Raw genomic sequence first — 27,515 nt, 5'->3', positions numbered from 1 at the left:
GCCGTCATTGCTCTGGGTTTTGTCCCTTGATGGCAGCTCGTACCTCCTACTACATTATGTCTGCTCCAGGCTCTTCCACCTCCTCAGGGCCTAATGGTGCCATCAGCAGGCCCCTGAGGTATTGCGTGCCATCTGCATGATCGCCCTTCCTCGACCTTCAATACAGTTGCGCATAGTAGCTGGCAAAGACTTTGTTGATCTTCGACTGTGTGAAGTGCCTGATCCCCATCTCATCCTCTATTTCCACCAATGGTGGGCCCCTGCTCACTGGGTTTGCTTGCCACGCTAGAAGCGTCCCTGACTTGTCTTGTTCAGCGTGAGTACGTTTTAGATATTTCTTGTAATCTAAACCTCTGTCTGCTTTGTATCTACCAGCCCCCATCCCTGTCTCCATGCCGTAAATGCTTGCAAGACGCACGCTGCTTGTGAGTTGCGCAATGGCGGGTGTGAACTATCTTGAAGTGTGTCCTCTACACTATTAAAGTCGCCTATTACTAGGGTGGTGCCCATCAAGTACTGCATCAGGCAGTGACTCAATCTCACAAAGAAGGCTGGTTGTTCTGCGTTGGGGCACAGATGCTAATCATACTGATGTCTCAGCCTTCTAGTCACCCCTTTATAGCTACATACCTACCCTTTGGGTCCACCAGTGAGTTCGTCAATTGAAATGGGACCCCACTTAGATTCATATTAGGGCCCCCATGCATATTCTGAATAGGTAGTAAGAAAGTTGGCCCCTCCATTGTCTGTTCAAAGCTTGTCCCTCTTTCTGTGTGAGGTGTGTCTCCTGCAGTAAGGCTATTTGGGCTCCCCTCCTTCGTAAGTATGAGAGAACTTTGTGGCGTTTCGTCATTGTGTGCATACCCCTGATGTTCCAAGTCATGCATTTATACTTTTGCTTATCAACCCTTAGGAGGTGTCACTGTTACCGGCCCATCTCCCTCCTTAAGTACCGTCCCCGGATTGCTCTCCCCCTCCTACCTATTTCCGATATGCTGCAACCAAGGTGCCCCCCCTTGTGAACATTAAACATTGTCCCACAACTCCCACTCCCCAGGATAGGTAAGATAACACCCCCATCCAAACTAAGGTCAAAGGTCCACAAGTGACTGCTTGCAGGTCGATCAATCAATTGCAAGGGGGGGGGGGGAGTCTGCTAGTCTGCCGTCCTCCCTGTCTCTGCAGCCACCCTTAACTTAATTGTCCCATCTGAACTCCCACAGCCCCTCCCCCCCCCCCCCCAACAATCCCTGCTGTACCTCATTGCAGGGTCATGTGTGTCTAGTTCTGCTCTAGACCTGTTCATGGGAGATCTCTGCTCCCCTCATCTAAATGGTATCGTCTGCCGTCTGCGGGGTTACGTCTGGGAGCCCCACACTTGAAGTCTCAGATTCCCTAGATCCATGCTCGGAGCTGGTGTCCACTGCTTTCTCACTGCCCTCAGGGAGTACATGATTCCTTTCTTTGCCGCTAATCAACGCCACCACCTAAATTGTGTTCTAGTGTTCAATCTGCACCTCTTCCTGTGTCTCATATTTGTAATTTAGTTGCAGCAGTCTCTGCTTTACTTCTCGGTAGGATCCTCTTTGCCGTTGGACTTCTCTAGAGAAATTTGGGAAGATTCTCATCTCGGAATTGTCCACCTCTATTTTCACTTTGAGGCGTGCCTGGGTAAGGCTGTCGTCCCTATCCCTAAAGTGGAGGAGCTTCCCTATCGCCACTTGTGGCGGTGCTCCAGGCACAGGTGGGTTCGCCGGGACTCGGTGTGCCCTGTCTAGGGCGAAGAAGTTTGACAGACCATCCGGGGCTACTTCCTCCTGTATCATTTTTCCAGATAGATTAGCATGTTGTGGCCTTCTATGTTCTCTGGTAGGCTTATGATTCTGATGTTGATCCTACACGATCTGTTTTTAGCATCCTCTGCCCGGGACTCCAGTGTCTGTACTTTCGTCTCCAGTGCTGTTAGCGCTATTTCATGTTTACCATGTCCGGCAGCATTTCAGAAAGCTGGCCTTCTGTTGTCTTGACGCGATACGCTAACTTTTTATTATCATCCCTAAGTAGGCCCAAGTCCAAGCCCAGCAAGATGATTTTGGTTTCCAGGCGCTCGCTGGATGAGGTGATGGCCTGCAGAATGTCCTGCAATGTAGGATCTCTGGGGCTGTTCGCCTGCGAATGGGCCTTCTCCTTCATTTACGTTGTCTTTTGGGGCCTCCTCCCAATCCTTCTTCTTGGGGATCTTCCCCATGATGTCTGCTCTATCTGTAGTGTTACTGGGGCTGCATGTGCTCCCAGGGTGCCGCAGGTGATTGCCGCCACTCGCTGGGCCCGCTCTCCTGGTATGCGCTCTGCAATCCAGCACCCTCTCTCCCTCGCTCTCTGGTCTGCTACACCCACCTTTGTCTTTGCCTCCCCCGCCGTTCGCTCATCTCCTCAGGTATGTCATGTGTCTTCAATATGTTCTTTAGTCCCTCTGCCTGGCCTTGCAGGGGCTTCATGGCCGCATCATGTTCAGGCCGAGCATGCCTGCCACTTGGACAGTTGTGGGCCCCCGGGTCCCCGCCTGCTAGCTCTGCGCCCTACTTGGGCCCTTTGTTAAGGGCCTCTGACGTGGGGTCGTCGGGGCTCTGTGGGCATCAGGCAATGCAGGCCAAGCGTAGTGCCTCACTGTGCTTTCCGAGACTCTCCCCTCTGTCACTCACACCCACCACCTTGGCTCGCCTCACGGCCAGGCCCGGCTCTTACCTCTCTGTCTGCGCAGCCTCGGAGGGGGGGGGGGAGGTTTTGTTTAGTCCAGATCCCACGGAGGGGTGGGAAAGGGAGGCGCCCGCAAATATGGACCACCGCAGCTCCATCAATGCTGCTAGCCTGTTCTTCCTAAATTTGTCACTGCGGTCGATTTCCACTGCTTATCGGGGAATCTTCCGTCCCTGGTGCACACCGCTCCCCTTAATCAGCTGTGGGGGTGCACTCTGAAGAGGTTCAATCCCGCTGAGGGCGTCAGGATGATACTAGAGCTCGCAAGCTTCCTGCTCACTCCATCGGCTCCAAGCCACTCCCCCCGCCCATCAACTTTGCTTACCTTGTAGATCTATCATACTTGATGTTGTTCATAATGTCTGCAGCACAATGGTTTTCTTTCAGTGCTACTGGATTAACTTCTTTCCAGTAGCTGGCAGGCTCATGTGAGGCATAACATTGAAAGAGGCCTAACATTGAAAGAGGCAAGAATGTTCATGTGTGATAACTCATCAGCAGGCATCAGAACGCCAACAGTGCACAGTAAATAAGGATGCCACTACAACACTTTAATATCCTCTCCTCCATCCTCTTCAGTGCGAGCACAGCACTCTGAAGCTTGCTTATATTAATGCTTTTATTAAATCAGTGCTGATGTGCTTTCAATCTTCAACATGTTTTGGCTACACAGCAATGATCACAATGATGGCTGTCCCATTTTTTGTTTGCATTATATGCACACATTGTGAGACATAGTGAACATAGAAAACATACTACCCTCGATTACAAAACGGAAGCCATCTTATAATATCCATCTGTCAATTACATTACCTTCCGGTCATTCCAAATATTGATTGCCACATTGCAGCATAAATAATGAATAAATAAAATAATAAAGCGATGAATATTAAGGCAGCACAGCCCAAGGTCCAATGATGTACCACAAGTAAGTACGTTTAGTAAGGCCAGTCTGGGGGATAGAGGACAAAGTCTAAAGTGGTACGTGGGAACATGTGAACAAGCGCAAGAAGCGGTGAAGAGTTCAAAGGAGGCTACAACAGGAGAACAGGACGCAAGCTGCAGTGTTTAGGCTTGTTGACAGGAGAGGTAAAACACTGGTCGGAAGGGGGCTAGGTGCTTGCTGGGACTGAGTAGCATACACAAGAGGGGGTCAATAACTTGATGGCCGCAGCTCTATAAGCCTCCTCCGCCTCCTCCTCCTCCCTGTTGCTTGCTCCCCCTCTTCTGCCATCACAGCGGAGCCGCCATGACACCCGACCGGAAGCCTTAGCCTTTTCCACTCCGCCACCAGGACGCATGCGCTTGAGGGGGATGAAAGGAGGGGCGGAGCTTGATGTTGTCATAGCCCATGCCTGGGTGCAGGGGAGGGAGGAGGGATTGACCGCGCACCCTGCACAGACTCTATATCTCGCACAAGCGCGTGCCCCCACTCCCGATACAGAAGCTGTCATGTAAACACTCGCTCAATACACAAATCAACCTGCACATGACGTAAATAATGTACTCCGAACCAGATAGTACCAATCTTATGCATCACAACAGATTTGGCATCTCCCTGCAAATCACCTGAACCATAAGCGGAGCGTGAATGCACAGACCAGAGCGTGCATGCACGGGCGGCGCTACTCTCCACTTCACAGAAGTCCTAGAAACCAGGCTGCTTTCCCGCGCCCCCTCAGCAGAGTTCATGACGTGCACTAGAAAATCAAACCATCACCAAGTTAAGTAAACGAAACACAATCGCCTCCCTTCAATGCAGACCAACAAAAACAAAGAGGGATTGCTCGCTCCCGCAGGCAAAACGCCATGGGATGCAAGGAATGCACTGCCCCCTTGCGTGCCCCTGCTTGCTCCTGACAGCAAAATTAAGTGGGAGTGACCAGTAAACAAAGAGGTGGGACATGCACCTGCCTTTGGCCAATTGTGTGCTTTCATTTTTGAAAACCACATGCAAAGGCCAATAGAAGGTGTTGAAAACTACACCGAGTTTGGGAAAAGTCTAGAATGATTCCGAGAGGCATCCCCATGGTGCAGCGCATGCGCGCTGCGCTAGGCTCGACCTACAAATGTATTATTCTCAAATAAGCATACATTTCTTCATCTAGTCCGTGAGGTCCCTTCAAATCTGTTAAAAGAATATATTGAGATTTTAGCCTTCGTAAATCTTTTGCCCAGCCTCATCCTCCTGAACCTTTTCGGCACATTATCAAGTGCACTATTTTTATAAATTTTTCATCTCCTTAGTGCAATTTCCAAAAGTGCCGGGCAACAGGGTGTAGGAATCTGGCTATCTGTACAGTGCACTTAAACAAAGTACACTGTGTGGAGAGTCCAGGCAACCTTTATTGGTTTACAGGGCTTTATTTAAAAATCTCAAGTTCTCTATTTTGTGGTAGTGTGCTCGAGCAGCTTAGGCTAATCGAAGGGGAGTCTTGAGCATCTGTCGTACACACACAGTCAATAAAGAAATCTTGCACATTTTATAAAAATAACACAGATTTTTATATTATTTTAGTTACCAAGATCTTTGTGATCAGGTAAGTACTTTTCAAGATATTTTACCTTTTTTTAGGGAATGAGCATTGGCACTGGGACCTAGTTAACAGGCTTTCAGTGGAAAACATCAGTATTGGTGAGTAAAACGTGCGGGTGACAATGACAAAAAGGGGCACTTTCCTACACAGGATACCTAGCGCCTAGTGCCTTCCCGTGGTGTCATCTTGGGGAAGTGGGCAGAGAGGAGTATATTGGGGCGATGGTTTGTGAAAAGGAAGAACGCATAGGATAAAAACACTGTTGGAACAGTCGGAGCTAGTCTCTTGTCTCTTACCGTTTTGCCCGAAAGCTCGATTGGGTCAGTTCAGATTCTATTTGTGGAATCTTAGAATCAGATACATATTGATGATGCCCCTGAAGAAGGAACATTTAAGTCCCGAAATGCACTGGGCTTTAGTCATCAATGATGTGTAAAATATTTTGAAGATATGAGATTACTAAAGAATTGTCAATTTCATGTATTTTGCATTGATTTTGCTATATGTATTTCCATGATTGATCTTGCATGGTTCACAAATTGAATACAACAAGATAAAGGTATTGTTTGCACGAATATTTTTTAACCCCTTGGCTGCGGGGTGTTTTCCCCCCGAGGGGCGGGGGGGAGCGCGGCCGCGCGCGGCGCCGCTGTGCTGTTGACTAGCTCGGCTCGTCATGAGGCACAGCGGAGCTGCCCTCGTAACGAGCTGAGCTCGTCAACAGCACACCCATTTTTAGAACGTTCAGCACAGCTGGGAAATTATCCCTGCGTGCGAACGTTCCAACGGCTGGGACGAGCTCGGCTCGTCATGAGTGCAGCTCAACCGTTCAACCGTGCCTCATGACGAGCTGAGCTCGTCAACAGCACACAAGGGGTTAAGTGTCTATGTTAAAAATACGAGAGGTTGTATATCGCATATAGTTGTGCGCACCTGAGTCCGGCAGGCAGTTTGGCTGCTGGCCTTCCTTTTCATCTTACATTGGTGTGAATAGCTACACAACGTTGGTTTCAACACACATCACCTTTTCGTTTCTGTCTTAACTTTTCACTTGTTGGTCCTTCATCAAATGAACCCATCTAAACGTGTTCTAGGTTATTCTGGCCATATCCTATCTAATTATGGGGTTGTTCTTGATCAAATGGCAATGCTTGTTCAAGATCAATCTTATTTTCTCTTAATTACTGTGATAAGTCGTAAGAAATCTGTATGTGTTCTCCTTTTTTAGGTGTTTCACAGTATGGGCACTTTGTCCCGGCTTCTCTTCCATTGGCTAGCTCCATAAATGGAGGCTAGCCATTTGAAGAGAGATCTGTCCGTCATTGCCGGAGCAGATTCGTGGGCGTTTTGTTTTCGCCATTTTGGAAGTGTCGTTTGCAGGGGTGGGTTGCGCGATGTCCTGCTGTCTGTTCCTGCCCCACCTCCCGCTGTCCGCGTGCCCGTTCCTGCCCCCTCCCTCCCGCTGTCCGTGTGCCCGTTCCTGCCCCCTCCCTCCCGCTGTCCGTGTGCCCGTTCCTGCCCCCCCCGCTGTCCGTGTGCCCGTTCCTGCCCCCCCTCCCGCTGTCCGTGTGCCCGTTCCTGCCCCCCCTCCTGCTGTCCGTGTGCCCATTCCCGCCCCCCCCCCTGCTGTCCGTTCCCGCCCCCCTCCCGCTGTCCGTGTGCCCGTAGGTGCTCGGTGGCAACGGCGATCATTGGCTGCGCAAACTCTAAAATGACTTTTTCCCTACTTCCGCTCCCTCCTTCGTATTGGAGAAAACTGTTGGTAGTCTACACATCTGAAGTTATTCAGTTATAATATCAGCTTTAATCACAAACTGTAAATAAATATTATAATCTTATGAATCACTGCAGGAGACTGGAACAGTTTGGGATTAATTGAAGCTGTAAAATTGTGGCCACATTCACACAATTTGTTAAGATATGCGGTATGTGCAACTGTGGATAAGATTTGCAAGTAGCCTTATAACTTTACCGTTTGTCGAAAGCAGCAGCTCGCCTAAGTTTTTGCTCAGTAGAGTGGCGGCTTTAGCAATGGCCGCTTTATTATTTGTTTCCAGAGAGTGAATGGCTTCGGCGTTGCTTTGTCGTGGCAGTTGTAAGTGTAGTGATTGGCTGATTTCGGGAGTGCGTCATTGCTTTGCGTCGGAGGAGGTGCTGCTTGACCGGCGTGTGTGCGCTGTGTGACAGGCCACACATGGCGGCTCATTGTATGCAGACGGCGTTGCGGCAGACTTTGATTTTGAGAACCACATCATTGCAGTAAGAGTGCGGCTGTGAACGTTGTCGGAGGTCACTTCAGTGTCTCTAGCAGGGTCAATACAAAAGGTCTTTTGGGAAGGTGATCTGGAGCCTGTAATGACCTGCTCCTGTTAATTTAGGGAAAGTTTTTTTTGCCAGAGAAGAGAAGGCACGGTGATATTTTGAAACTTAAGGGAAACACCTGTCTTGGCAGTGTGTAAATTCCTGCTGATGAAACTCCCTGGTAATCGCCAAGATTGACTGCCGCATTATTCCCACAGTGCCCTATCTTGCATCTAGGCAGAGTTATTACCTTAGTTCAGTTCTTCCCAGCTTTATTGTATGTTAGATAAAAACCTACTCGCAAATATAACATTGATTTTCACACAAAAATAAGCATATACAATATTAGCATTAAATCACAAATCTTAACGGGCCTGAACACATAATTTAATACCAAATACATAGCATTAGACACTGTATGGGTTAAACCCTACTAACAACTGTTTTAACAAGCAGAGCATGTATATTTTTTTCTAGCTAAAAATTCACGTTACTGGTTGCTGTTAGTCGAGTTGTAAAACCTCACAACTGAGTGAATTTGGTTTTTCTCGAGATGATTCCCAAGTCACTCCCAAACTATTAACGTGGTCATCTGCACACATCCCCAGCCATGGACCTGCTTTCCCATGCCTCCATCTAGAATGTTAGTCTAGTAGTCACTCTGCTTAATTGCCTCATGTTTACCTTCTAAGATGATGCGTAGTACACCTCCTGCAGTGACCAGCTAAGACGAGCACCGTGCTTGCCAAACCACGACAACCTTTCTGTCTTCCGATTATCAAGTTACCAAATAAATCCATGTTAACAAGAGTGAACTGATCCAATCCCAGGTTATGAATCTACAGCCTATTATAGTTGTAGTCCAGATTTAGTTGCTTCGGTTGAACTAACATACCTGAAATTAATGTTTTGAAGAAGAAAAAAATAAGCCCAGGACTTGAGCATCGGGCCCTTGGGGACATGAAGCAGTTCGATAAACTTACTAAATCACCCTACATCTCATTCTGTACCCTGCTACTGCCACCGATACCATCAAACTAAGAGCAGAATGTTGCTTTATGTAGTTAACCCTAATTAGTTAATTTCATGCTATTTTCACTGTACGGGCGAGAAACTTGTAGCTACGCTTTCAAAACTGTGGTCAGCGACATTTCGTATGAATGGCTTCTCAGCACCGCTGCCCACTCCTGTTGTCGGGCTGAATGCCTGCAGGTGCATATAGGTCCATCCATACTCGACGCCACCCTCCTTTTGACATCTCTTCACCTTTTCCCCAGTGATTGCATCTTCTGTCTGTCGCTTTCGTTAGTGACAGTTCTGCTTGGAGAAGCACTACAGTGTTTTGTATTCAAGAGTGAATCTGATGTGTGTATTATCTTCTCCTGGGCTGGGATCTTTATTCTATTGTTATTTGAGGTGGTACGTTGATGGCTGTACATGCAACCGTGAAGGTACAAGTTGTTTAGGTTGCTTTTTTAGAGCTTCATTTTATTAATTGACATCACTGTTTTAACGTAAGGGTTACGAGCATATGAAGATAATCACTTTATTTTGTAGAGCTATTGCTTGATGCCACTCGTGGTTCCATTCTCTGCACTGATGCTTAGTTGGTAAGTTGGTAAGTTTTTGCCCATCCGTCTTTCCCCTTGTCTTTAAGTGTCTTTCCCCTACAGTAAATAAGGCTGGCACATAATCGGTGGTTGCCACACTTGATGTGTACCGGTATTGGGTCCATACTGCCGGGTTGTCACAACGTGAGATCAAGTTGAAGCGCTTGAATTATCTACCTGGGGTATTGTTTTCTGAAAATGTAATACATTTCTAATTTTTATCGCTATTAAAAGCTTCCGTCTAGAATGCAATGTTTGTGTCTTGATGTATTAGCAGTGTTAGGTTGGCACTATTTAGCTGCCTCACCTTTCTGCGTTTCCAATGTGTGGGTGTTCGTCGTCCTTAAGGTGCTTTTTGAATAGCCTGCCTCTCACTAAAACATCGTTTAACGTAGCAGGTTCACTACTACCCTGAATTACACTCTGTATGATCGCTGTTCTTTCTCGGGGCTTCCATTGGCTGGGCCTTCACTGTCATCACTTCCTGCACTGAAGGATTGTGGTTTTTAGGTTTCGCCTGGCGCTCGCCACACACAGCTCACCACACACAGCTCACTACCATACATGCCAACATTTCAGTAGAGCAAAGTGGGTGTGTGTGGCTCTGGGTGGGTGTGTGTGGCTCTGTGTGTGTGTGTGGCTCTGGGTGTGTGTGTGTGTGTGTGGCTCTGGGTGTGTGTGTGTGTGTTTGTGGCTCTGGGTGTGTGTGGCTGGCTCTGGGTGTATGTGTGTGTGTGTGTGTGTGTGTGTGTGTGTGGCTCTGGGTGTGTGTGTGTGTGGTAGTAATTGCTGTCTGCTGAGCTCGTCCGTAGGGTACAATAGGTCTCACATTTGCGAGAGATTAAGCTAATGGCAATGTAAATAACAATGCCATTTATTTATCTGTTTTCAAAACCAACACATAAATACAAAATTTGTCATTTACAATGCCAATAGCTCAAACCTTTCCAAAGGCGAAACCATTGCATTGTAAATGCTTGTTCTTGTTGGCCTCAAAAAGGGCATTTTCCTGCTTACACTAGTTTGCCCTACTTCTTGCTGTACTAAGAATCTCATCAGAATATTTATTGTCATATATATTTAATATATGTGCAGCTCCTCCCATACCGGAGGCTTATGTTTCTGATCAGACACATTTGTTATCCCAAATTCTGTGCCTTCTGCTAAAATCTTATTTTCGATTTGGTTTCCTGCTCTATATTGGTTTTTATACTATGGGCATTTCCTGTGTCCGGCCTATTTCAAACATTCAGTTGCTGGTTTTGTGCCCACTGCTCTTGCCAGAAAGAGCTTTTCATCTCAGCCATGGTGTGTAAATATTTATGGCTGATGAAAAATGTATGTGTTCATTTGAATATGTGGAAGACCCAGATTCCTTATCCCACACTGAGGCAGAAGCATAACTGGCAGAGGGACACCATGGGCGTGAGAGAGAGCAGCACTGTAGCATTGGGTAAGCAAGAGAAACACAGACGAGAGAGAGAAAAGCACAGAGGAGTGGGAGAGAAGCACATGGACGAGAGAGAACAACACAGAACAGGAGTGGGGAGAGAAGCACACAAGGGGTACATGTGGACTGCTGAAAAAGAAACCAGAGCAGCGGGAGAGAGGAAAAGTGGATGGAGGAGAGAGAGGAACATGGAGCTTGTGTGGGGAGAGGAACATGCACGTATGTCTACTGGAAACACATGTAGTCTTGTAGCATGCTTAAGCAAAAAGAAAAAAGAAGTTCCTTAAAAGTGAGCTGAGGAAGAACACAAGTAAAGAGACTGTGCTCCAGAGCAGGAACAGACACAAAATCGACAAGGCAACCCATTGAATAAAAAGCAAGCAACAATAATGCCAAGTAGGCTAAGCTTGGGCTGTGTGGTAGGCGTGAACCAACAGGGTCAATTCAGTTTGCACAAATTAGAAAGGAGACTATCCATGATGAATTTAAACAGCAATCACCTAATTCCATTCATTCTGAATGAAAGGCACTTAGGGCCCAGGAGCATTGAATTACTGTACTATTGATTAACTTTTCGTATTAAATTGTTGCTGAGTATTCCTTCCTTTTAGGTCAGTTTGGCTGCCCTTTTAGTTGAAGTGAAGATTATTAATTGCTTAGCCGTAGGTACACTCATGCAACAAATGACATTTTGCACATGTAGTTGAACTGTGTATGTGGTGAGATATATATTTATATATATATTTTTTCTTCAAAAGTTATTGCACAAAGACTTTTTCCCTGAAGATGTCCTCGTTCACCTCAGAGAAATAAAAAGGCAAGCCATCAACAACGAAGATAAGATGGGATGACATTGAAAAACAGAAAAGGTAGGACTTTGGTATCGTTACCAAAAGGTACTTCATGTTGCAGGGGAGTTCTTACCGTCTCTGCAGCACTGTAAATGCTATGCCTGGATGCTTCTCCTTAGAGTGCGATACTTATGTGATTTCTTTGCCTACAGCTTAAAGGTGATTTAGCAATGCACAATATTACATGTTCTTGGTGGGAGTTTCCCTATGTTGGTAGTGGTAAATTTATTTAGGCTTGTTTTGTGAGAATGGCGTATTGCATTGCTGCCCACTTGGAGCTCTTGGGGGACGGGCTGCTTGGAAAATAAGCATGGAAAAAAGCAGTCTAGTCAATTTGTATGGACTAGTGCTAATGTTAAGTTTCAGTTGGTGTCGATTTATTTATTTTATTTATGCAATTTTTAAAGCGCTACAATTACCCAGGGGTGTCTCGGCGCTGTGAGCTATGTTTGATAAAACTAATGTGAGATCTCTGAAGCGTTTCTTTATGTACTTTCTGAAATAATCAAGTTATTGGGAGAACAACCATGTCTTTAGTTGCTTTCTAAAGATAATCGGAGTAGGACTGGTTTTTATGGTAAGGGGAAGAGTTCCATAATTTTGCAGCCGCGATGGTGAAGCATCTGTAACCCCAGTTAACTCTCCTCGTTCTGGGTATGTGAAGCAGGTGAGCAGTATTAGAGCGAAGCGTTTTGGGAGTTGTAAGAGGTTTGAATGAGTTCCTAAGAAATTTAGGTCCAACGCTGTTAATTGCCTTATAGACAATACAAAGGGACTTAAATTTTGTACGACTTCTAATCGGAAGCCAATGTAGTTGTTTCAGATGTCCAGAAACGGAACTGAATTTTGAAATGCCCAGTAAAACTCTAGCTGAGGCATTCTGTATCATTTGGAGTTTGGAGATGACCTTTTCTTGTGCATTGAGGAGGAGGGCATTACAATAGTCAGTGCGTGAGAACACCAGTGTTGAAATTAGTGTTTTTCCTGCTGTTATAGGAAGATAAGGAAGGAGTTTCTTGATTTTCCGTAGGGTGTTAAATGATGATGAAACTACCGAGTTCACATGATGGTGAAAAAGGAGTTTATCATCAAAAACAACTCCTAAGTTTCTGACTTTACTGACTGGTTCAGGTGGAGTGCCCATTTCCTCCGGCCACCATAGGGGGGACCACAAAGGCTGAATATTGCCAAACAACATTACTTCAGTCTTTGTTGAATTCAGTTTTAGACAGTTGGAAGACATCCAACTGCTAATGGCCCTCATGCCATCTTTGAAGTTTGCTGCTATTGTAGGACCGTCTCTATGTACAGATAATACCAACTGGGTATCATCGGCATGCATAATCTACAGCGATGTAGAGAGAGAGTTCCTTAAGTTCAAACCTTGAATAATGATGGCAAGACTGTGTGGCCTGGATATGGAAACTCCCTTTCTAGAGGTTGGTCTTGCACGCGTGGCTGATGTTTGGACAGGACTTGAGAGCACTTGTTGTTATTCTTCAAATAAGTGACTTGGGCTTCAAACTCTAGATAGAAACATCAAGTCTGCAGCCCAAATCGAAGATAGTTTTCAAACTTTTGCAAATGAATCCTTAAGCCTTGCATTGATGGTGACAGACAATGTGTTCTGAATGTGGAAATGTATACATGTTTTGCTTCTGGGTGTGTTGATGGTCAAGATATTCAGTGTTTTACTTTCGGTTACATGCCCACTGACATTGAAGCAAGTTTATACTGACTCACCCTATTTTCAGTTTCTGTGGTTAAATACTATTGATCATCTGTGTTTTGTGATTAATTGTTATAATCATGTCTTCGACGGTAACAGAAATCAAGTAATTTTATCCCTTGAGAAGGAGCTTGACCTGTTTTTAAAACAGACCAAGGGTGATTTTTTTTTTTTGCTCTGGGTTGGAGATTTCAATAGTAGTAAATGTGATATTCTCGATGGGAAGTACTGTGGATATGAGAATGAGTTCGGAGAAAGCTGCACCCATTTCCCACATAATATGTACGGAGAATCAATGAACTGGGCCTTGTATAAATATAATTTGGAAGTAGTGTGGATCAGACGCTACATAAGGGACAAGTGGAGTTACCAACTTTTGAAGGGCAAGGCCATTTCTCCATAATCTCTCACATATTAATCTCGGCTCATGGTCCGAATCAGATAGTAAAAATGGAGGTTGAAAAAAGCTGTCTAAGCGACCATAACCCAGCATTCCTAACTATCGGATTAAATGATATCCCTTGCGGAAAACCGCGCTTAGTACCAAGCATAAAAACTCAGGGAGAAAATGGCATTTCAATCAGATGGTCCGGGAAAAATCAGGTTGATTTTTTTAGAGAGACTATTGATTGATAGTAAAAATGACATAGAATTATGTAAAAAGGGGGAGTCAACAAATGAAGATATCATAGGGGCTTTCTGTAAAATAACCCCAGCAATTTCCCAGGGTCTAAAAATTGAGAATAAGAATAAAAAGAAAAAGATAGTTAGCTGGTTTGACTCTGAATGCACTGAGGCAAACCACCTAGTAAAGAAAACGTTGAAAATTAGACCAAAAGATAATGAACAGATCAAAAACCGGAGAACGATATATAAACAGACAGTGGCAAGAAGAAAGAGGGAGATTCAAAGTGAAGCATGGGAGAAGCTTACACAGGTAACTGATAAGGTTTGTGTTTTCAATATGTCAAAGCTCTCCTAATATCCTCTTTGAGTATATGTGCCTAATATTATAACTGTTGGAGATCCTGTCAAGGCTCTTATTGGTCCACATTTCCACAAATCTACATGGGATGGAGGTAGGCAAGAAACAGTAGTTACAGGAATGCCTGTTGAGTCTATGCACACCCATAGCCTAATATGTTTAATGGTATTAATCCAATCCTCTTGAGGAAAAGGTTGAACATTCAGTCCTGTCAAGACCAGAAGTAAAGCCTTTTCCAGGGTTGGAGAAGAAAGGATGTATCAAAGTGTACTTAAAGTTGTGCAGCACATTTTTTAATGAACAAATACACATGTATATTTTGCTCATTCGAAAATAGAATTTACTAAATCTTTCTAGAAGTACAGTTTCCAGGCTTACATCTGTAATCCCTTTAAATCCGAGCAATATTTAAATATACTCAATTGCAAAGACATATGACTGCGAGTGCACTTATGTGAATAAAATACTTGGGTACCTAATTTATGTTCATGTTGCCCGTAATGGTTTTACACTTATTTCCCATTGCTCAACTTTTTTTTTAAATGCTTCAAATACGCCGGTGTGCTCCCACCCCTGTTCCTGCTTCAAATACTTTTAACTAAACGATTCACTGTATAATTCTTTTTCATATTGCACAATAGTTAATCAAAAACCTTTTTGTTAATCAAGAAAATGTATTTATGTATATGAAAGCAGCCAATTGCTAATCCTGCTTTCTTTGTCCTCCATGTGTATAATCAGGGAACACTCAGCCACCATTTATGAACTACCTTACAACTTTCAGACTTTCAAGTAATGACATTAAACATCTGCCTCATCCTATAATGGAAATGAAAATGCTTAGAGCTGGCACGTTTCTACATGCCACGGCAAGGCATTTTGAGTCTGAGATTGCCCCTGCTCCCACAAACGAGACCTCACTCATATTCAACTTGTATTATATCTCATGCACAGGACCTAAGCTTCTGAACGGCAGTCCAGATGTGTAGGCTTGATTTAGTTAAAATAGTGGTTCAAGAGGTGCAAAAACGTGCTTCGCCCGGTTTAGCCAAGAGTTTAAAACTGTATACTAACAGCATCAAGAGTCCTCAAATGCTTACCTGGCAGTCACTCTCAAGAGATATCTAGTGCACCGTGGAGTACTTTGAATAAACTGCAAACCTACTTCTTACTTCGCATAGCCGTGGACGTGTTTAACCTAGTAACAGCGTACACGACTCCCTGTGTTCATGCCTCTCGCTGTTTTGATGTGAGGCGCTTGGATTGCCCCAGGATAGTTCTGAAACAATCCAAGCTTCACCTGAGAAATGGGAGTGTTTCTCACCAGTTTTGATCACACAGTTCACACTCCTGTAATCTTCGTGCATGCTCCAAAATGAAACCTCCACAATTAAAAGATTCTACCTGTGCAAGATTTTGTCTGAGAAATCTCCGGGTGTCTTGGAATCACTGAGACGTGGCTCTCTGTAGCATCCAAGATCACAACCAAAAACTGGAATCTGGGAAGAGATGAAGGACAAGCCATCATTGTTTCTGACCGGGTACTTTGATTAGAAAATGTTGAAATGGATACAAACCATTTGAGTACTAGGTGATCTATTAATATACAGCTGGTCATTTCCTTTGTATGGGCTTCAGTGTACCCCCTCCCAAACAATGTCATGGGACACTTTTTCAGTGATCCCAGCGTCTTCTCTCCATCTCTAAGACCGCTCTAAGTCTGAGGGTCATGAAAATGTGGGCTGAAGACACATCAAATGCATACCTATTTTACTAATGGTTCAAAGACCAATTTATCATCCTCTTCAAGGCTACACTGCATTGGAACACACAGGGCGTTTTAAAAGAACCCTCACTCGCCTACCTAGTAGGTAGTATGCTTAATTATTGGGTTCCCACCTTGGTCATGGAATGCGTCCAGGGTTTGCTACGATGCCTGATTACAGCGGAGCTGTTTTCTTGGGGATCTGTGACTCTATGTGTGATAGTGAGGGGTGATGTTACAATTGATTTGAGATTTCCTGTCGCAATTCGTAAATTTTTCTCAGTGGAAGTTTCGGTCAATGTTAGCGGTAATAGTGGATCAATGTGGGATATTTAGTTGATTCCACTTATCCTAAGTGTGGTCAACATGCTTCCACCATCATATTTTCATGCCTTTCAGGGTCAGTGTAGCTTTCGTCAGGACTAAAATAAAAAAAAAGGCATGCGCACTCTGGCATACAAAAAGGTGTGTGTGTTTTTTTTTTTGTTACAAACCCAAACGTTCTGGAGAAAATCACTGCTTGCGTTCCATCCTGTCAAAAATAGAGTTATTAGAAAGTGGCATTTTTGACATGTAGGTTTATTCTGTGTGGAGCCAGGTATGGGTTACTTTTTTCTGGTTCCTCGCCGTGACCATTTGCCACATATGTGTCAGATACATCTAGTATCATACCGTGTGGTACATCTTCATAAATGAAAATGTGCACATACTATAGAACATGTGAATCTTCTCGACAAACAAGACAAGTCATTCTGATTAAGGACAATGTGATTCATCACTTATTACTGTCAGATCTTGTGTGTCTGTCAGAATTCTGGAAATAGTCGTCACTTCTTGTTCCACTGCCCTTGCGGCTGTCAATTTTTACAAGCAGTGCCTTTAAGTGAAATCTATGCGTTAAAAAAGGGTTTCTTGTTAAGCGGACCCTTTTCATTTCTCAAATTAGCTGACCGTGTTATTCACCAGTGCATGCATGGATGTCAACTTGCATGTAGTGCAGCCTTCTTTTCATATTAATTAAGATTAAAGCCTACTCTTTCCAAGTCATTTAATTGCTTATTTGGTGCTCCTTGGTGGTGCAGGCTTATTTATTGTACAAAACGCTGCAGACTGCGCTTATCACTGGCATCTGTGTGTGTTGAATAGTCAGCATGCAGCGGAAAGACTTGTTCATGCATGCAGAGAAAGGACTTGGTCATAAACTGGGTATATAAATATAGAAAAACTAACTTTTAGTGTACTCACTTCTCGCTACCTGGGATACTCCGAGGGTGAAGACCATGTAGTCACACTATAGTTTATGAGAAAATAGTTATTATTTAAAAAGGTTAATGGATACTTTTCTCAGTGTCTATAGACTGGCTCACCCTATTATTGCATATTCCACTTACTTCACCAATGTCCATCACCCTTTGTTGTACCTGCACAACCTCAGTAGTCCTTCTTAATCATTAACAAAAACTGGCGATTCATATAGTCTGGGAATCTAAAGTGGAAAAAACCTCTCTTCTCGATCAGAAAAAGCTATGAGCTTAAAGGACAACCTAGTAAGGACAAGACCCCAGCACAACAACTAACGATGTAAGAACTACGGTACCGAGATGTCCTCTAAGAAAAATTCACAAATTGTGACACGAAATCTCAAGCCAATTTTAACATCACCCTTCACTAACACACATACAGTCACAGATCCCCAAAAAACCCAGCTCTGCTGTAATCAGGCATCGTAGCACACCCTGAAAGCATTCGGCTATCCAATAATTCAGCATACCACCTACTAGTTGGGTGAGTGAGGGTTCTTTTAAAACACCCTGTGTGTTCCAAGGCACTGTAACCTTGAAGATTATGAGAAATTGGTATTTAGAATATTAGTAAAATAGATAGCCAACTATTTTTTGTTGTTATAGTATTGATTTGCTGGGAAGGTGAATGAGTGTTCACTCTCTCTTCTCTCTCTCTCACTTTGTTTATATACATCAAATACATATTCATTTGAAATCATTGAAGACTTTAATGATATTGAATTCATTCAGGTAGTGAAGCTGCCAATTTATGAAGGAAGTCCTATTATTAACAACGTATTACTTCTCATCCCAAAACTGAAAGTTATATACCACTATCTTGTTCAGACCAGGTATGTTTAAACTTCACCCTGCATGAACTCTGCAGGAAACCACAGCATGCAATGGGTGATAGGATGATTCAATAAGTTAAAAGTGGAATGGAGGGTATTATAAGTGAGTTACTTCTCAAGCACAGAGGTTGCTCAAGGAAATCATTGCTTAGGACTTAGAGACACATAAGTCAATGCAAAACTAACTCAAACAAAATGGAGCCAGATTGAAGAGGCCAGGCAACTGTTACAAGTCAATCTGGCCTGGGTACATTTAGGTCCCTTATTACTGAAAGGGCAATGAGTTGGACACACGGCTTGAAAGTAATCTGCTGTTCCACAAATAATCAGTGGAGACAGCACTATGCATTAGAGAAAAGATCAAATTTGCAGGGTTTGAAAGTAATCTGCTGTTCCACAAATAATCAGTGGAGACAACACTATGCATTAGAGAAAAGATCAAATTTGCAGGGTTTGATATCGCGATTAACAAGCATATTCCGGATTAGCAGCAACCTCCAGGATGAAGGCCCAAATAAACACCCATTTGGATAAGCTTATCTTAACAAAATTGCAGCTTCAGCAGTAGTGGATTTCTGATGCTGCAGAATAAAAGACACAATCCTCCTCCGTCTTTAAAAAAAAAAAGAAAAATAGATTACTTGCTTCTCCAAGAACAGCAGTTTGTCAAAATTAAATTGAACACATTTTCGGCTTTGGAGATTGGAAAAGTGGGAATGCCCATGTCATAGTTCAAAAGGTGCCCCTGAAGCTGTAGTTGTGGTCAATCAATGCACAGGACAACTGGTGTAATTATAAAAAAAAATTAACCCATTTAAAAAGATTTGTTGATGCCGATTGTGGTTGTATGCAAGTGTGGAATAAGAAGGGAGAGTGAGTGGCCTATTGGGATCTGAGCTGACGGTTGATCAGAGCGAAAAGATGGAAGCACCAGAACCTTGGTCTGAACTGAAAATAAGGAAGAAATCATGTTGGGGCCACTGCATAATGAGCTACCGCTACTAGCCATTGGATTAGGGTAGAATGGTCCTCCTTGTCAAAGGCTGGGGAATGATTTAGGAGAATAAGTCTAGCCATGGGCCCAGTGTCTAGACTTATTGTGAAAGCGAACCAGGGCTATAATCAAGGTGGCTTCACTCGCCATGCCTAGGTGGAAGCCTAGCTGGGAAGAGTCCAATAACTCTGCTTTTCATGGTAATTAGGCCATGAATTTTTCACTTATTTTAGATTTAGCTGGGAGTAGAGAGAAAGGCCAGTATCTGAAAGAAACTGTAGTTGTAGATTCCTTACCATAGAATTACCCCCAGGCGTCCGACTGGATCCAGAGAATTTTTTTTGTAGCAGTACCCCTGCAAGTCTGTAGATGGCATCGGTTGACTGTGTCCGTCATCAGCGTTGTGGTCACTGGTATGTTGACACAGTGTCTACTTAGACGACGCCCCTGCGCGCTCACGTCAGTTCTTTCTTTTTCCACACCAGCCAGCGCAGATCCGGAGAGAATGTGCCCCTTAGTCACTTTTTAACAAAACTTTGTCAACGCCTTTTTTGAGTCTTCAACTCTGGGTCAGACGAGGGATGTCCCATCGTCGGACCAGCTTTAAGCCTTGTGGTTCCTGTCACAAGTTGATGTCCATCCCTGATCCACATTTTGTGTGCCTCTGGTGCGTGGAACTTGACCACGACCCAAATTCGTGCTCCGACTGCCGGGCCATGAATCCGAAGTCTTTGCGGGAGCGGTCCTGAAGGCTCTAAGAGGCCCGGCAGTCTGCTCCTCGCCGTTCAAGGTCCCGGTTGAGAGGAAGTTGTGGGACCGGTCGCGGAACCACCACCACTCGTCATCGCAGTCTTCACACTCATCGGGTAAGTCAAAGCACAAGAAGGCGAAAAAGGATTGTCGCTCTTCGCCTTCTCCTTGTCCGTCACGGGGCTCGGAGCGTTGTCGCTCTCCCGCTCCGTCTTTGGAGACTGCTTCTGGGACGGCTCTGCGCTTCCCTCCCTTCGCCGGGGCATCCCCTGCCCAGCTTCAAGCCTTTTACGAGGCGCTTCATAGCATTTTTGGGCAGCCCGACTCCGCAGGTGCGCCTTTGGGCCCCACAGACTCGGCTAGGGGTTCTGGGCCTTCGATGCTGGCGGCTCCGGCCCCGGTGCCAGTGGGCCCCCGGCGATCCAGGCCTGGATCTGGATCAGCGCCGGTCGACCTCACGGTACCTTCCCCAGCGCAGATTCCAGTGATGACGCCCCAAACACCGGTTGTACCCCCAACCGGCATAGACTCCAGCCTTACCCCCGACTTGGACCCGGTGCCAGACCGAGGTAGCCTGACATTGGTACTGATGCCGGAGGGTACTTTTGTACCGCTGTTCATCACTGGCATTCCCTATCGCCCTGAGTCGCAGCCATAGGGGGTTAATGAGGACTGGGAGGTGTCTATTGATCTCTAGCTGACCAGCTTGGAGAGCTGGACTGGCGAGAGGAGGTGGGTGATGTCAGTGATCTGGATATCTCCCCAGACCATGGCATGCTCGCCCCCTCTACTGTGGCTACGGAGGAGGGAGCTTCCTATGCTGTGGTGTTGCGTAGGGCAGCTGAGGCCTTGGACATCGAGCTTCCTGCTGTGGCTGCCAGGACTAACCTCCTGACAGAGATGCTCCAGCTGGCAGCTGCCTCTTCGGTGCCCCTGATGCCTTTTAATGAAGCCCTCACCGACATCCTTCTGGGCACTTAGTCCAAGCCCAGCACAGGGGCTCCTGTGGACAGGATGACTGCCGACGCCACCGCCCAACACCACTTTTCCTCTCCCAACACCCAACCCCCGAGAGCTTGGTGGTCCAAGCCTCATCCTCAAAAGGAGCATTCCCTACTTCTCCCCAGATAGGGAATCCAAGAAGCTGAACCACCTTGGGAAGAAGATGTTTTCTTCTGCCAGTTTATGGCTGCGGTCGGTGAGCACTGCATGCCTCTAGGGCCGTTACACCCATACGGTGAGGGATATGGTTGCGCACGTGCTGCCACAGTTTCCGGGGGAGGCCCGGGCTGTGCTCACCTGCGTAGTTGCTAAGGGTCGAGACGCAGCTAAGATCACCATCCGGTGTGGGCTGGATACCGCCGAATCTCTGGTCAGAGCTGTTTCTACTTCGGTAGTCCTGAGGCGCTACGCCTGGTTGAGGACGTCTGGTTTTTCAGGGGATGTTCAATCCACCCTTCCGAACATGCCCTTTGATGGCAGTCGCCTGTTTGGTGACAAGGCGGACTCAGCGCTTGGGCGCTTCAAGGATTCGAGGGCTCCGGCCAGATCCTTGGGCCTCATGGCAACTTTTTGCCCCACGCAGTCTGCCTTTTGTGGCTATGGAAGGGGTACCCCACCATTTTCCATCCAAGCGAGCCACAGGTCCACGTAAGCTACCCAGTGTATGCATGTCTGCGAATGAGTGACCCAGCGACGCGGGTCTGGGTGCCAACGGGCAGGCCAGTCCACTCATACCCCCCCTGCAGCAGCCTCCAAACCATCCTAGTCCAACCATTCAGGGCCACTAGAGGCCAGTGGGCAGCAGGATTCGCCATCACCTCCCCCACTTGGAAAATATCATGTTGAACAGGTGGGTTTAGCAGATTCCTAAGGGGCTGCTCCCTCCCCTTCGAGACTATCCCTCCATCCATGCCAACTACACTCCATCGCATGTCGAAGGATCACTTGGCCCTTCTCCGCCAGGAAGTCACTGCTCTCTTGGCCATGGGAGCCATCGACCACGTCTCTGTTCCAGAAGTGGCTCGTTGTTGTTACTCCCACTACTTTCTGGTGCCCAAGAAGGACAAAGGCCTGCGTCCTATCTTAGATCTCAGGGGCGTCAACCGCTTCCTCCGGAAGGAGAAGTTAAAGATGTTGACTTTGGCTCAGGTCCTGTCTGCCCTCGACCCTGGAGACTGGATGGTAGCATTGGACTTGCAGGACGCGTATTTTCACATCCCCGTCCTACCTGCCCACCGGTATTACCTACGGATCACGGAAGGTCACAAGCATTTTCATTTTACCGTGCTCCCTCTTGGCCTTACCAGTGCCCCTCAGGTCACGAAAGTGATGGCGGTGGTCGCAGCTCATCTGTGCAGATCAGTGGTTCCTGTCTTCACCTATCGCGACTACTGGTTGTTGAAGGTGAGTTTGCCCCAGAATGTCGTCTCCAACCTTCAGACTACGGTGGACCTCCTGCATTTGCTGGGGTTCACGTTTAACGTGCCAAAGTGACACCTGAACCTGTATTAGAAGCTCTTTTTCATTGGAGCGGTTCTTGACACAGCTCAATTTCGGGCCTATCCTCTTGAACGGCGAGTCCTGGCTATTCGGGCTATGATACCAATGTTCCAGCCTCTATCCTGGATTTGGTGAGAATGACTCTGAGGCTGCTGGGCCTCATGGCCTCCTGCATCCTGCTGGTGGATCATGGCCGGTGGCATACGCGGGCTCTGCAGTGGGATCTGAAGTTCCAGTGGGCGCAGCACCAGAGGAATCTCTCTGATGTCGTCCAGATCTCGGCAGGGACTGCACGGCAGTTACAGTGGTGGCTCACAAACCAGGATTGGGTCAACGGCATATCCCTTTCCCTTCCCCAACCAGAGTTCACAGTGGTGACTGAAGCGTCCCTTCTCGGTTGGGGCGGCCACATGGGAGAGGCGGAGATCAGAGGTCTCTGGTCTCCGGTCTCCGGTGGAGTCCGGCCTCTACATCCACCTTCTGGAGGTCTGGGCGATTCATCTGACACTGAAGGCATTCCTTCCTTCTGTCAAAAGAAGAGTAGTGCAGGTGTTCACAGACAACTCATCCGCCTTGTGGTACTGCAACAAACATGGTGGGGTGGGGTCGTTGACTCTCCGTCAAGAGGCCGTTCACCTCTGGAAGTTGCTGGAACATCAGGGCATGTCCCTGGTGGTTCAATACCTGGCAGGTTCCCTGAACGCCAGGGTGTACCAACTCAGCCGCCGGTGCTTGATGGATCACGAATGGCGTCTTCACACAGAGGTAGTGCAAGGTCTCAGCAGTGTGGAGAGCCTCGGTTTACATCTATTCGCCACCAAAGAAAACGCGCAATGTCAGCAGTTCTACGCGTTGGAATTTCCAAAGCCGCAGTCGTTGGCGACGCTTTTCATTGCGAGTGGAGTTGCAGTCTTCTATACGCCTATACTACTTCTGCCCAGAGTGCTGAAGAAGATCCAGCGTGACCTGGCCCAAGTCATTTTTGTGGCCCCGGACTGGGCACGAAGAGTCGTGTATCCCGAGATGTTGAACATGGCCATCAATTCTCAGATCACACTGCCACTTCTGGAGGATCTTCTGTCGCAGCAGCAGGGGACGTTCCTCCACTCGAACCTATCCAGCCTCCACCTCCTTGCGTGGAGATTGAGCGGCGACAGTTGACCGCCATCTGCCTTTCCCCTGAAATCTGTAATGTTAATTTGGCAGGCAGGCGTCCCTCTGCTAAAACTGTGTACGTCTGTAGACGGAACAAATTTGTGGTATGGTGCGCAGAAAAGGCTGTGGCTCCCCTTTCTGCCCCCTTTTCTGAGGTTCTCCTCATCCTGCTTTCTTTGGCCCAGCAGGGATCTGCTCTGGGCACACTAAAAGGCTATCTTTCTGCCATTTCGGTCTTCCTTCGCCTACCTGATCAACCTTCTCTTTTCAAGTCCCCCATAGTAAATTGTTTTCTTAAGGGTATTACTCATCTGTTTTCTTCTATTCCTTTCGTAATGCATCGGTGGGACTTGAATCTTGTTCTGACTCCTCTTATGTGTGTTCCGTTTGAGCCGCTAGATAATTTTCCTTTAAGACGTCTGACGCTCTAAACTGCCTTTCTGGTTGTCATCACCTCTGCTCGCAGAGTGAGTGAACCCCAGTATCCATCTTCTAAGCCTCCTTTCCTTGCTGTTCAGCTGGACAAGGTTGCCTTTCGAACTAGACCTTCTTTACTTCCAAAAGTGGTTAGCTCTTTCCACATAAAATAGACCATCACTTTGCCCACCTTCTTCCCGCCCGCATCCCTTTAAAGAGGAGGAGAGGCTCGACCGTCTGGATCCAAAACGTGCGCTTTCATTTTATTTGTATCACACAAAACAATTCCGGGTGCATGACGAGCTCTTTGTTGGCTATGTGGGTGCCAAGTAAAGTCGGGCCGTGCAAAAATGGACCATCTCTAGGTTGATCGTCCTTTGCATTAATGCTTGCTGTTCCTTGGTGAAGAAGGAACCAGAGGTAGGACTGCGCGCCCATTCCACCAGGGCGAAGGCAGCTACTACTGCTTTCGGACGCAGTGTCCCCCTCCATGACATCTGTCAATCAGCTACATCTGCATCACTGCACATGTTTACTAAACATTATTGCCTGGACAGTCCCGTCCAGAGAGACGGCTTCTTTGGCCGTTCGGTTTTCCAGGACTTTCTGGTGTGAACTTGGTTCGCAGACCCACCTCAGGGGTTGGTATTGCTGGGGTATCTATTCTAAGGTAAGAAATCTATAACAAATAGTCTCTTTCAGATGAACAAATTACTTACCTTCGGTAACGATATATCTGAAAGAGACATATATTAGTTATAGATTCCTTACCGCCCCACCCATCCACCCCGTCCTGCGAACTGACTTCTAGTGTTAGGGACTCCCTTTCAAGGCCCTGGTTTTGTACACCAGTGGTCAGTGTCTTGCATGGCTCTGTGCTTCTGGCATGGAATGTTGCGTAAAAGAGCTGACGTTTTAAGTACCGCGGCATCAGGACGGCGACCACGACACAGACGATGAACGTGGAGTCTATTGACACCACCTATCCACGTGCTTGGGTACTCCTGAGAAAAAATTCTCCGGATCCAGTCTGACACCTGAGGGTAATTTTACGGTAAGGAATCTATAACTAATATATGTCTCCTACAGGTATATCGTTACCAAAGGTAAGTAACTTGTTCTATTTGCTTGTTCTGCTTTGAACATTTATCAACAGTGATTTTTAAAACCACTTATAATAAAATTAAAAATGGCGAGTGCTGCAATGGAGATGATAAATTGCCCATTTAATGAATTAATGTTCTGTAATTTTTTCAAAAACTTTTATTAATGAATGTCATTTTGTATACTGCAGATCTCATTGTAAGATGTAAACATTTAATGAACTTGAATACTGGTTTTTGTTTGAAATGAGAACAACACAACAATGACAACAGTGGAAGTTTGATCTCTACTTTCTTTAGCTTATTGGGTGGTGCTTAATTTGACTGGAAGAAAGTGCACACACTATCGCAAATTGTGCAAGTCAAGTACTTCTAAGAAAATTCAAAGGCTAACTCAAGTGTTTTGTAGATGTTTCCAACACAGGGAGCTTTTCTGAGTAATTTATAAACATATGCCTGCCCTCAGCTACTTGATTGCATGTGTGCATGTCAGCACTACACCTTGAACAGTATAGATGTGCACATAATGGAACCCACTCAATTTAATTGATTCATTGCAAAACCTAGATCTATTACCTTCTGAGCCTGACATCTGGTAATTTTGGACTTCGTGTCTGTTGTGAGTGCCCTTTCATATTTAATAATCACATCCCGTTCTCATTGTCATTTTCCTAATAATGACATGCCGTCAAGGTAGGAGGGAAGGTCTTCATGTAAGTAACATCATACATCGGACTGCATGTATTTAGAGAGTGGTAGCTTTCTTTGACTGCTCTATCAGATTATTCCAAAGATTACACCTAAATTAATCCCAGACATACCAACAGAGAACACAACTATTATTCTGCTGCATATTACAAAAGTTTCATTTATATTTCAGGATTCATTATGTGTTAAAATAATCGAAACATTTTCACAAGTGAATAGAACGAGAACTCTTCATTGAACAACAAATGGAGGAAGATGTGGAGTTACGAACTGCTTCTGAGATAACTGAAGAAGACCGTTCTGTTCCACAGTTCAGCCGCCACATTTCTGTAAGCAAGTTCTCTTGCCACTGCTGTTATGACATCCTTCTAAACCCCACCACCCTGAACTGTGGGCACAGTTTCTGTAGACATTGCCTTGCTTTGTGGTGGGTCTCTTCAAAGAAGACTGAATGTCCTGAATGTCGAGCGAAATGGGAAGGGTTCCCGAAAGTCAACATTCTTCTCAGGTGAGCATTGTATAAAATAAGTATGTACATTCTAACTTTTGTAGATGGCTTTCATGTCACAGATGATAAGACAGTAAAAGAATGTAACCTTCAAAATTCTACAATTTCTATTTTAATGTTTTTTCTGACACAACTCTTGCTAAGTATTGTTTTCATAAATTTTATTTAAATAACATTTGCATTAATCTTGTTTTGTTAAACGTTCAGTATAATCACCTCTTTATAGCAGGATTTCTTTTGTTTTTTGTTCAGATAGTTTTTATTTTACAAATCTAAAGATAAAGACAAAAAACAAACAATGCAAAGAAAGCTGTGCACTCCAATCACCCTAGAGATTGAGCTCCATAACACAATATCGCTAGTAACAGAATGTACGTCATAACGCGTGAATGCAAAAAAGAAAGATTGTTATTTCAAAGCAAATATGGAGATGCATACATATAGTAAATGGTGGGTCAAATCAATGACAATTGAAACAGTCAGAATAGAGTGTACAGCAACCAAATCATATGGCTCATGAGAAGGAGAGTGGGAGGAAGAATGAAAAGAGGGAGAAGAAGAGGATACAGCTACACTGAGCAGGTGTGGGGTGGGTCTAGGATAAATACTGAATATAGGATACATTCCAAATATAACCCCACCTGAAGATGATGTGGCTGCATGGGGGGTGGGGTGGTAGTTTATGGCTTCTGGAGGTATTTGTCTAAAGGATCCCATAGCTATCGATGGCTCGAAGGGCCATGGAATTCAGAGTGTAAGATGTTATCAGACCCTCTAACTGAGCATAGAAAATGACACCATTTGTCAAAGGTGCTGGGGGTTGTGAATTTCCAGTCCGAGAGAGAAGGAGATTTACAGGTGAAGAGTTGTAATGGTTAAGTTTTGTCATGCTGGGGTTGGCACGTAGTCCTAAGTCTGTTAGAAAGTCAATTTCTATTGGAACATTTGTGAATTGGCACAGCAGGTCTTGGATTTTTGTCCCCAATGGGAATGTCATCTTACAGTTAAAAAGCATGTGTTGAAAGTAACCAGGGCCTTCTTCACATTACCGGCATGTGAACAAATTCCTCAGTCAGAGTTTGTTTTGTCTGGCTGGGGTCCAGTATGTTTTGTGAATAGACCAGCATCTGGATCGTGCAAGGGCAGGGGTGATTTTGGCCTTGAAGGGGGAGTTGCAGATCATCTGCCATGTTACTTCGTCAGAGAGGGGAGTGGACGTCGATTGAGAATGGAGTTCCCATTTCCTTTTCAAGAATCCC

The 27,515-nt window shown here is 45.5% G+C and overlaps 1 protein-coding gene across 2 annotated transcripts in view; it reads left to right on the top strand.

The window, feature by feature from the left end:
- The window catches only part of BFAR (bifunctional apoptosis regulator), a 357,188-nt gene that overhangs the window by 60,308 nt on the left and 269,365 nt on the right, over positions 1-27,515 (top strand). For both annotated transcript variants that reach the window (XM_086941352.1, XM_086941351.1), the window contains exons 2-3: positions 11,414-11,524; positions 25,921-26,256. In XM_086941352.1, the coding sequence (XP_086797478.1) occupies positions 25,994-26,256 (263 nt within the window). In that variant the 5' untranslated portion in view covers positions 11,414-11,524; positions 25,921-25,993. The remainder of the gene's footprint in view (positions 1-11,413; positions 11,525-25,920; positions 26,257-27,515) is intronic.

This window comes from Lissotriton vulgaris, chromosome 10, assembly GCF_964263255.1.
Source record: "Lissotriton vulgaris chromosome 10, aLisVul1.2, whole genome shotgun sequence".
In the NCBI taxonomy this organism is placed as follows: domain Eukaryota; kingdom Metazoa; phylum Chordata; class Amphibia; order Caudata; family Salamandridae; genus Lissotriton; species Lissotriton vulgaris.
The sequence above is the reverse complement of the archived record's forward strand: the minus strand, read 5'-3'. Positions and strand labels throughout refer to the sequence as shown.